General features: G+C 45.1%; 1 protein-coding gene across 4 annotated transcripts in view; it reads right to left on the bottom strand.

Annotated features, from left to right (window-relative positions):
- The window catches only part of LOC110492834 (protocadherin-15-like), a 303,674-nt gene that overhangs the window by 167,136 nt on the left and 124,525 nt on the right, over positions 1 to 12,013 (bottom strand). For all 4 annotated transcript variants that reach the window (XM_090201917.1, XM_090201916.1, XM_036946203.2 and 1 more), the window contains 3 exons: positions 3,674 to 3,793; positions 3,305 to 3,415; positions 1,017 to 1,187 (listed from right to left, as the gene is read on the bottom strand). In XM_090201917.1, coding sequence (XP_090058043.1) covers positions 1,017 to 1,187; positions 3,305 to 3,415; positions 3,674 to 3,793 — 402 coding nt within the window. The remainder of the gene's footprint in view (positions 1 to 1,016; positions 1,188 to 3,304; positions 3,416 to 3,673; positions 3,794 to 12,013) is intronic.

Here is a 12,013-nt window from a genome sequence, read left to right as displayed (position 1 = left end):
GGACAAGGACATCCCTGCCGGACGACGCTGGACCAGTTGTGTGCCGCCCCATGGGTCTCCGGTCGCAGCCGGCTGCGACAGAGCCTGAACTCAAACCCAGAATCTCTATTGGCACAGCTAGCACTGCGATGCAGTGTCTTAGACCACTGTGCCACTCGGGAGGCCAGTGAACACTAATCTAACTCTGGGTTGGGGAAGCCCCTGTGGGAGGAGAGTCGGAAGGGACATTTTTGTCTCATTCCATCTCGTCTCGTTTCTTTGTCCATGTGTCACAACAAAAATAAACAGCACACGTCTCTGAAGTTTATGTGAATTTTCATCTTCATTCTGGTTATGCATGACCAATAAATGTAATATATAACTACCCAGAAATAGCATAAACCTATCCTTAGCATAAATCTAATAGCCCTTTGTACTTAAAGCCAAAATCTTTGAAATGATCTTAAACACAAAGAAATCACACTGAACCAGTCTTGTGTTTAGTACTAATATGCCGAAGATGACTCCTGAGGCTGATTGTCACGTTCTGACCTTCTGTTATTATATCTTTGTTTTAGTATGGTCAGGGCGTGAGTTGGGTGGGCAGTCTATGTTTGTTTTTCTATGTTGGTTTTTGAGTTCGGCCCAGTATGGTTCTCAATCAGAGGCAGGTGTCAATTGTTGTCCCTGATTGAGAATCATACTTAGGTAGCCTGGGTTTCACTTTTGGGTTGTGGGTGTTTGTTTTCCGTGTGAGTGTTTGGTCCACACGGTACTGATTTCGGTTTTGTATATGGTCCTCCGATCCTTCTCGCTACTACTCCTCCTCAGAAGAGGAGGACGAGAACCCTTACACTGATATGCAAAACAGAGGCCAGAGAAGCTGTGTCTCAGCCACCTCTCTCCCTAGCACTGGGAGTAGTGTGCTGCTTGTCAAGCAGCCCTGTTTGAACGGAGCAACATGTAAAAGGCTTCTTCTCAGCAGGGGTCTGAAGCTCAGAGCTCTGGAGCCGGTGCTGGTGTGCAGTAACACTTACTGGGTCAGTGAGCTCCAGGATGTGGACCCGGTAGGTGAGGGGGCTGCAGTCACGTGTGTTGTCGACCAGAGAGCAGGGCAGGAACATAGGCCCCAGGTCATCCCCGTCCAGCACGTCTACAGTCAGGGTGGTGGTGGCAGTGCGCCGTTCGTTGGGGTACGGGGCGCGATCCTACAAGGGGAGATGACAGGGGTGGATGTGGCAAGCTGAGGATTTGAAGTACATGTTTGAACGTCTACCCGTCTTCTACAGCTATTCTATCTTAAGTGCAACTTCCTTTCTGTCTTTTCAAAAACATTCACGTTACCTAAAACATTCTGTATTGTATTAATCTGAGGCTGGAAAGCACTTGCATTGAAAACAGCAAAACCTATATGCCACATCAGGTATCTGTTCATTCAAGTGATCCAATATCAAAAGGCATTGTAAAACATTTTGGTAAAATGAAATGAATTAGGTTTTTGGTGTTTGTTCCATTCTAGATGAAGACCTTGACATCATATAATACATTATTCCTCTCTGTACTTACCATTCTTGACTTGGAAATGTAGCACTTGTATTATATTAACTTTTTTCAACAGATTTTGTTTTCTTATTATCTTTCAAAAGGTCATGCAACGATAATGGAACACAACAAAAAGGTATTTTTGCATTTACAAAGTGGTACAACGATTTCCTTCAAGGTTGTCGTAGTGTTATAGCCTACCCTATTTAAAAACCACATTGTACAGAACTGTACTCAGGAAAGTGCTCCAGTGTTTCGTTGGACCATCGGTTTCCCCAGACAGACTAATTGATTTACAGTAATATACTGTCAAACCATAGTTCATTTTGAATTTACGGTAACATACGGTACCTTAATGGCTGCCATTAAGTTACTGTAAAGTTACCGTAAAAACAAGTTAAGTATTTACAGTGTAGAATAAGCCACCTCAATATTTGCAGCCATAGGTTGCAATATACACCACATGACCAAAAGTATGTGGGCACCTGCTCGTCGAACATTTCATTCCAAAATCAAAATCCTTAATATGGAGATGGTCCCCCCCCTTTGCTGCTATAACAGCCTCCACTCTTCTGGGAAGGTTTTCCACCAGGTGTTGGAACATTGCTTTGCGCACGGAGGCATTGTCATGCTGAAACAGGAAAGGGCCTTCCACAAACTGTTGTCACAAAGTTAGAAGCACAGAATCGTCTAGAATGTCATCGTATGCTGCAGCGTTAAGATTCCCATTCACTGGAACTAAGGGGCCTAGCCTGAACCATGAAAAACAGCTCCAGACCATAATTCCTCCTCCACCAAATTTTACAGTTGGCACTATGCATTTGGGCAGATAGCGTTCTCATGGAATTTGCCAAATCCAGATTTGTCCGTCGGACTGCCAGAGGGTGAAGCGTGATTCATCACTACAGAGAATGTGTTTCCACTGCTCCAGAGTCCAATGGTTGCAGGTTTTACACCCCTCCAGCCGACAATTGGCATTGTGCATGGTTATTTTAGGTTTGTGTGCGGCTGCTCGGCCATGGAAACCCATTACATGAAGCTCCCGACGAACAGTTCTTGTGCTGACGTTGCTTCCAGAGGCAGGTTGGAACTTGGTAGTGAGTGTTGCAATTGAAGACAGACATTTTTTACCCGCTACGTGCTTCAGCACTCAGCGATCCCGTTCTGTGAGCTTGTGTTGCCTACCACTTCGCGGCTGAGCTGTTGTTGCTCCTAGACATTTCCACTTCAAAATAGTAGTACTTACAGTTGATCGGTTGATCAGCTCTAGCAGGGCAGAAATTTGACGAACTGACTTGTTGGAAGGGTGGCATTCTACGACGGTGCCACGTTGAAAGTCATTGAGCTCTTCCATAAGGCCATTCTACTGCCAATGTTTGTCTACAGAGATTGCATGGCTGTATGCTCTATTTTATACACCTGTCAGTAACGGATGTGGCTGAAATAGCTGAATCCACTAATTTAATGCAGTGTCCACATACTTTTGTAGGTATAGTGTATCTTTAGGAGTTGATCCATTGTGAGTATTGTTTAATAATTATTATGTTAAGGTAAGATTTGAAAATGGAAAGCTGATCTGAGAGCAGTGCTGTCTTACTTTCAACCCTTTCAGTGTCATCCCAATGACACACGTAGCGAACGTTCTCTCTGTTTTGGGAAACGCATGTTACCTCTTCGGCCGTCATTGTAACGACGCGTCGTTAAAACCCTCTTAAGCCTAACTTCCATCTCTATCGGGAAACCATAGACACCGACCGACCGACCGACCGACAGACAGACTTACATTGGCCTGGATGAGAACCAGGTAGCGGGTGATTTCCTCGTAGTTGAGCCTCTCCCTAAGGACCACCGAGCCGGAGAGGGTGAGAGGGATGTCAAACGTCCTGTTGGCGGTCTGCGACACAAAGAGATACAGTGCCCTGGGTTAAGAGTGGACTCTACTCTATTCATTGTCTGCCAGAGCAGGTGCAGAGATCTCGGGGGTAGAGATTGCCTCAACAGGACGTGTGTGTCCTTCTGACTCCTACTTAGTGACATGAGTAAAACCGTACTGCTCTAATGTCTTCATCAATCTTTTTGGGCTGTGAAGTGTGATTGCCATCAGTCGTGGCTTTAAAGAGAATGTGTCAGTAAGTGTTGAGATGTGACGTACCGGGTCAGTTGGGTTGTACTGGATGATGTATTCAATCTGTCCGTTAGGGCCGTCATCAATGTCCAGGGCTCCATTATTCCCAGTGAAGCCGGAGAAGATGGTGGTGCCAACTGGGGTCAACTGTAAGACATTATTACAACCTAATGACAGTGCTAACAATTCAAACTATAAAAATAATTACCCACACACTTGAATCATATGCAAGTGTCAGTTTTTCATGTGCTAAGCCTTCGGTCAACAACAACCTTCTTCAGAACACTAATGATCCTACACTAATGATCCAACACCAATGATTCTGAATGTGACACACAGTCACAGCTAAACCAACAAGCTGCAGGGCTCCAGAATGAGACCATTTAGTCAGATTTTGCGACCCTTTGACTTGGCAGTGCTAATTGGATATGTAATTGGTCGCATCCTTGTGAGTTGCAAATCCTATCTCTTTCAAATCTCAGAAGTCTTTATTTTTTGGGCGGCTAAAATCCTGATTAAGGGGGGGGGGGGGGGGGGGGGCTTTACTAGGCTCATTGCGCTTTAGCAACTCCTTGTAGCTGGTCAGGTGCCTGCAGGCTGACTATGGTTGTCAGTGTTAAGAAGAGCGGTTGGGCGGGGTCATGTTTCGGAGGATGCATGACTCAACCTTCGCCTCTCCTGATCTGTTGGGGAGTTGCAGCGATGAGACAAGGTCTCAATCACGAAATTGGGGAGAAAAATAAACTACAAAAAAAATAAAAAAAATAAACAGTTAACCTGAAGTAAAGTTCTTTGATTTCTGAAAGTGCCTTCAACTGACAGTGTCTTTGAGATGTGGAGCGAGGCGCACGAGTGCTATCAGCTGTCATACCTGAGCCCCACAGTGGACCGCTATCAGCTGTCATACCTGAGCCCCACAGTCGACCGCTATCAACTGTCATACCTGAGCCCCACAGTGGACCGCTATCAGCTGTCATACCTGAGCCCCACAGTGGACCGCTATCAGCCGTCATACCTGAGCCCCACAGTGGACCTCTATCAGTCATACCTGAGCCTTCAGTGGACCTCTATCAGTCATACCTGAGCCCCACAGTGGACCTCTATCAGCTGTCATACCTGAGCCCCACAGTGGACCGCTATCAGCTATCATACCTGAGCCCCACAGTGGACCGCTATCAGCTGTCATACCTGAGCCCCATAGTGGACCGCTATCAGCTGTCATACCTGAGCCCCACAGTGGACCGCTATCAGCTGTCATACCTGAGCCCCACAGTGGACCGCTATCAGCTGTCATACCTGAGCCCCACAGTGGACCGCTATCAGCTGTCATACCTGAGCCCCACAGTGGACCGCTATCAGCTGTCATACCTGAGCCCCACAGTGGACCGCTATCAGCTGTCATACCTGAGCCCCACAGTGGACCGCTATCAGCTGTCATACCTGAGCCCCACAATGGACCGCTATCAGCTGTCATACCTGAGCCCCACAGTGGACCGCTATCAGCTGTCATACCTGAGCCCCACAGTGGACCGCTATCAGCTGTGAGAAGAGGAGATAATAGTCTAGCATCTGTTGGCAGCACAGAGGAAACATGTTTATTTTAGCTCCTCTGCTACTCTTATATCTGACAAGACTTTTCAGGAACACAAAAATATGTCAGAGACAAGAGGAAGACAGGAGACAGTTCAGAGAAACACTACTGATCTCAGCTATGGTTTGACTGGTACTGAATTGAAAAAAAACCAAGTCTCAGAATAGGAGAAATCTAATAGAAAACCCACAGCAGGGGTATCAGAGGTCATTTCTAAAGAGATGCTGTAATGAAAGTAGAGGCAGGATTTCATGTTTCCCATGTGCAAATTGAAAATATCCCAAGTCGTTGACGACAGAATAGGAAAGGCCATACACCCCATCCATTCGGCAGTGTTGTTAGCCAAAAAACAACAACGTAAAGCATGCATTATTTAGGAGCTAACAACGTGCGAGTCTATATTAAAAGGGAGAATCCTGGTGTCTGTCCTCATTGGGATGCAAGGCTCCCCCCCCCCCCCCCCCCCCCCCCCGCCGCAGACACACCTCTGGGAGCACATCAACCCTCCACGTCCCTCCGTCTGCACTTCAGCGCCTCGATGATAAACGTTGCGTAGCAGACTGTATGCATGAAGGCTGTCGTAATCAATTCTTTAATGTAGGACAAATAGTGTACAGTGCCTTTAATAACCAAGAAATGACACGGGAGATATCGAATAATAACAGGGGGTTGAGCAGAATGTTACATGTCATAGTAGTACATTTATTGAGATATACAAGGAGAGGCCAACAATTCTCCCCATATGAGATAAACAAGGTCTTGTAAGGAGGTTAAGGCATATCTAAAGCTGCCTGCGCACCTGAAGACTAGTACGTGCCTGATTAACACGTGTGAGGGATTCAGCTCTTTAAGATGTAGTTGATGGCACCCAAGTGGCACTGTGGTCTAAGACACTGCATCTCAGTGCAAGAGGCGTCACTACAGTACCTGGTTTGAATCCAGGCTACATCACATCCGGCCGTGATTGGGAGTCCCATAGGGCGGCGCACAATTTGCCCAGCGTCGTCTGGGTTTGGCCGGAGTAGGCCGTCATTGTAAATAAGAATTTGTTCTTAACTGACTTGCCCAGTTAAATCAAAAAAAAAATGGCATTTATAAACAGTGTTGAGGTCTGACAAGAGCATACAGCTGCAACACATTCAAATAATCATGTCTTCAACAGAGATTTTATTTTTCTCTCCGCCTCGACAGCCCTGTAGAACTCCATTATGTGGGCTTAGGTACTACTAGACGCTCCATGTTGACTGATGGACAAGGGACTGCATTCTGTATCTCTGTGTCAGCTTAACATTTCAAACACTGCAGAGCAGAATACGGAAAGCAACCATGCCCAACCGTTTGAGAACAGCAGCTTCAGCTACTCTGCAAGGCTGCTTGCTAATGAGCTAAATCGACTAGGATGACACTCAGGGGAACCTCTTTCAATTAGGGAAAAGCTGCAAAATCCCCATGTCACTATTTTGGACCACGGTGGCACACCAGCCACTCTATGGCCTTCTATGCCCAGAAGGCCATAGAGTGGCCTACAGATGTAGGATCTTAATTTGATCACCCTATTGCAGGAGAACTTTCCTGCAATGCAGGACATTTTAAACTTGTAATGTATTTGAAGTTTTTAAAGGTTTCTGAAGTTTGTAATTTCCACTTTGAAATTATTAATGATTTTTCCTTACAAAAAAAAAAATGGATCGACCCCGACAAACATGCCCATTAATTACAATCCACATAATAATTCACATTTCCTGTTACTGCAGGATTATTTTCCTGCTGTAGCAAACTGGGTCAAATTAAGATCCTACACATTAAACCACATAGAGACCCATGAAGGTCCCACTGGTGGGTCCCATTGTTAACCCTTTACACTCGTGCGAATTGGCCTACAGTGTGTGGAAAGGGCTAAAATGCATAACCATGGTAGCAATTGAAAGGGAACAGTTTGGAGACAATATGAACATGATTAGACCAGAGGTGAGTACACAACAGTTCACCTGACACAAGACTGTTGATTTTATGTGCATTTTACATTTACTGTAATTCCCAAAACAGTCCATTATATATCACAATCTGGGTCAGGTGGGCATGATTTGAAAGCTTGTTCTATTGCTAAACGATAAAATATGACCTTACAGTGCTAGGCTGCCAGAAGGAAATTCAGAGAAACAAATAGACATTTTTGTTTGCAAAGAAAGAAATCATGAGTATGTTCAGGTGCATGTGCCCCGGCTAATTTTCTTCACAATTAACAAACAAACAAGGGCTCGTTCGTTCCAAATAACTTTGTGATGCCATGTCATCTTGTAACTGCACATCAAACATAGTGATCATAAGCGTTGACACTGTATTTGACATGAGTTTTATGATATGGAAATGTGACGTGCACATTGGGACTTGCGGGTGTTTGACTTGACTGTATGACATCAAAGAGGTCTGTATGATAATCCTCAACGGCTCACCTTTCAAAATACATCGAGTCCTCTTTCATTTACAGCATTTCCCTCACTCAGACAACAAAACATTTGCAAAAGTTGCTGAATTAGCGGGAGGGATGGGGCAACTTCTTGTCGCTGGCGGTGCTCATGTTCAGATCGTCTAACAGACTAAACCCATACAGAGCTGTGAAGCGGAGAGCCTGATGTTAAACGGCATTTATAAACTGGGTGGTTCGAGCACTGAATGCTGATTGGCTGACAGCCGTGGTATATCAGACCGTATACCACGGGTATGACAAAACATTTATTTTTACTGCTCTAATTACATTGGTAACCAGTCTATAATAGCAATAAGGTACCTCAGAGGTTTGTGGTATAGGGCCAATATACCACGGCTAAGAACTGTATCCAGTCACTCACTACGCATCACATTGTGTGTGAGAACAGCCCTTAGCCGTGGTATATTGGCCATATACCACATCCCCTCGCTTAACCAGTTGCATCTCTAGGGGCGCTATTTCATTTTTGGATAAAAAACGTTCCCGTTCACGAAAAGATGCTTGACTATGCATATAAAGAAAACACTCTGAAGTTTCAGAATCTGCAAAGATTTTGTCTGTAAGTGCCCCAGAACTCATTCTACAGGCGAAACCAAGATGATACGTCAAACAGGAAATGAGCAGAATTTCTGAAGCTCTGTTTTCTAATGTCTCCTTATATGGCTGTGAATGCGACAGGAATAAGCTTAGACCTTCTGCCGTTTCCCCAAGATGTCGGCAGCATTGTGACGTATTTGTAGGCATATCATTGGAAGATTGACCATAAGAGACTACATTTTCCAAGTGTCCGCCTGGTGTCCTGCGTCGAAACTGGTGCGCAAAGCCACGTGCAAGTATTTTTCCATTTGATTGAGAGGAGAAACCATGCTTCCACGAACGATATATCATCGAAGAGATATGTGAAAAACACCTTGAGGATTGATTCTAAACAACGTTTGCCATGTTTTTAGTCGATATTATGGAGTTAATTTTGAAAAAAGTTCGCGTTTTGAGGACTGAATTTTCGTTTTTTTTTGGTAGCCAAATGTGATGTACAAAACGGAGCTATTTCTAATACACAAATAATCTTTTTGGAAGAACTGAGCATCTGCTATCTAACTGAGAGTCTCCTCATTGAAAACATCAGAAGTTCTTCAAAGGTAAATTATTTTATTTGAAGGCTTTTATGTTTTTGTTGAAATGTTGCGTGCTGGATGCTAACGCTAATGCCAACGCTAAATGCTACGCTAGCTAGCTACTTTTACACAAATTATTGTTTTCCTATGGTTGAGAAGCATATTTTGAAAATCTGAGATGACAGTGTTGTTTACAAAAGGCTAAGCTTGAGAGATGGCATATTTATTTCATTTCATTTGCGATTTTCATGAATAGTTAACGTTGCGTTATGGTAATGAGCTTGAGTCTGTATTCACGATCCCGGATCCGGGATGGGGAGATCAGAAAGGTTAAGTATAGCATGTTACCGTACAGCCACTACGTTCCAATTTAGGTGTTTATCAGTGTCTAAATCTGCCATTTTCAACCCGTATACATACGGGTACGAGTGTAAAGGGTTAAACCAGATAGAGATCCGTGTAGGTCCCACTGTTAACCAGCTAGAGACCCGTGGAGGTCCCACTGTTAACCAGATAGAGACCCGTGGAGGTCCCACTGTTAAACCAGATAGAGACCCGTGTAGGTCCCACTGTTAAACCAGATAGAGACCCGTGGAGGTCCCACTGTTAAACCAGCTAGAGACCCGTGTCCCACTGTTAAACCAGCTAGAGACCCGTGGAGGTCCCACTGTTAAACCAGCTAGAGACCCGTGGAGGTCCCACTGTTAACCAGATAGAGACCCGTGTAGGTCCCGCTGTTAAACCAGATAGAGACCCGTGGAGGTCCCACTGTTAAACCAGCTAGAGACCCGTGTCCCACTGTTAAACCAGCTAGAGACCCGTGGAGGTCCCACTGTTAAACCAGCTAGAGACCCGTGGAGGTCCCACTGTTAACCAGATAGAGACCCGTGGAGGTCCCACTGTTAACCAGATAGAGACCCGTGGAGGCCCCACTGTTAACCAGATAGAGACCCGTGGAGGCCCCACTGTTAACCAGATAGAGACCCGTGGAGGCCCCACTGTTAAACCAGATAGAGACCCGTGGAGGCCCCACTGTTAACCAGATAGAGACACGTGGAGGTCCCACTGTTAAACCAGATAGAGACCCGTGGAGGTCAATGTAGTAGGGAGTTGCAATTTCCAACAAGCCAATATTCTACATAGTTTAGCGCAGAAAATGTGGCAATTAACTACAATGAGCTTTAATATGAACAGTGTGGAACAGACACGGAGACAGAGAGAAGAGAGAACACAGTGATCGAGAGGGTTAGAAAGCCGTTGCTTCTCGAGCCTGAAAATACATTATCTAAGTGATTAATAGTTGGTATTCAGCAGTCATACAAGTATGCCTTATTTACTTTGAAGAACTGCTAAAATAGTGATTTTGTCAGACAGCATAGGCAGCAGCTCTATAGAGATGAGATGACTTGGAATTAAATAATAAAGTAATCAAATAAAACACATCACTTTATTTTAAGTAAAGCAATGTGAGTAAATTATGGTTAATAAGTGATAAGCCGAAATGGGCAGATACAAGAATCATGGGACTTTTATTCATTGTTTTATTCAGTGTTGTTACAGCATTCAACCCAGATAATGCATAGTGCATTTAATGTGCCTCAAAAAATTTGAAACCTAAATCGAAAAAGCCGGATTATTTTTGAATAATCGAACCGAAACCGCACCGACCTCAAAAAGCACTAATCAAAATTCAGGAAGTCTCCAGAATGGGATATGGGCCACCACTGTTAAACCACACAGAGAATCAGGACAGGAAGTCTACAGAATGGGATATGGGCCACCACTGTTAAACCACACAGAGAATCAGGACAGGAAGTCTCCAGAATGGGATATGGGCCACCACTGTTAAACCACACAGAGAATCAGGACAGGAAGTCTCCAGAATGGGATATGGGCCACCACTGTTAAACCACACAGAGAATCAGGACAGGAAGTCTCCAGAATGGGATATGGGCCACCACTGTTAAACCACACAGAGAATCAGGACAGGAAGTCTCCAGAATGGGTTATGGGCCACCACTGTTAAACCACACAGAGAATCAGGACAGGAAGTCTACAGAATGGGATATGGGCCACCACTGTTAAACCACACAGAGAATCAGGACAGGAAGTCTCCAGAATGGGTTATGGGCCACCACTGTTAAACCACACAGAGAATCAGGACAGGAAGTCTCCAGAATGGGATATGGGCCACCACTGTTAAACCACACAGAGAATCAGGACAGGAAGTCTCCAGAATGGGATATGGGCCACCACTGTTAAACCACACAGAGAATCAGGACAGGAAGTCTCCAGAATGGGATATGGGCCACCACTGTTAAACCACACAGAGAATCAGGACAGGAAGTCTCCAGAATGGGATATGGGCCACCACTGTTAAACCACACAGAGAATCAGGACAGGAAGTCTCCAGAATGGGTTATGGGCCACCACTGTTAAACCACACAGAGAATCAGGACAGGAAGTCTACAGAATGGGATATGGGCCACCACTGTTAAACCACACAGAGAATCAGGACAGGAAGTCTCCAGAATGGGTTATGGGCCACCACTGTTAAACCACACAGAGAATCAGGACAGGAAGTCTCCAGAATGGGATATGGGCCACCACTGTTAAACCACACAGAGAATCAGGACAGGAAGTCTCCAGAATGGGATATGGGCCACCACTGTTAAACCACACAGAGAATCAGGACAGGAAGTCTCCAGAATGGGATATGGGCCACCACTGTTAAACCACACAGAGAATCAGGACAGGAAGTCTCCAGAATGGGTTATGGGCCACCACTGTTAAACCACACAGAGAATCAGGACAGGAAGTCTCCAGAATGGGATATGGGCCACCACTGTTAAACCACACAGAGAATCAGGACAGGAAGTCTCCAGAATGGGATATGGGCCACCACTGTTAAACCACACAGAGAATCAGGACAGGAAGTCTCCAGAATGGGATATGGGCCACCACTGTTAAACCACACAGAGAATCAGGAAGTCTCCAGAATGGGATATGGGCCACCACTGTTAAACCACACAGAGAATCAGGACAGGAAGTCTCCAGAATGGGATATGGGCCACCACTGTTAAACCACACAGAGAATCAGGACAGGAAGTCTCCAGAATGGGATATGGGCCACCGCTGTTAAACCACACAGAGAATCAGGACAGGAAGTCTCC

This window comes from Oncorhynchus mykiss, chromosome 16 (genome assembly GCF_057628025.1).
Source record: "Oncorhynchus mykiss isolate SJ-2025 chromosome 16, ASM5762802v1, whole genome shotgun sequence".
NCBI classification, from domain to species: domain Eukaryota; kingdom Metazoa; phylum Chordata; class Actinopteri; order Salmoniformes; family Salmonidae; genus Oncorhynchus; species Oncorhynchus mykiss.
Note: the sequence above shows the minus strand (reverse complement) of the source record. Positions and strands in the feature narration are given on the sequence as shown.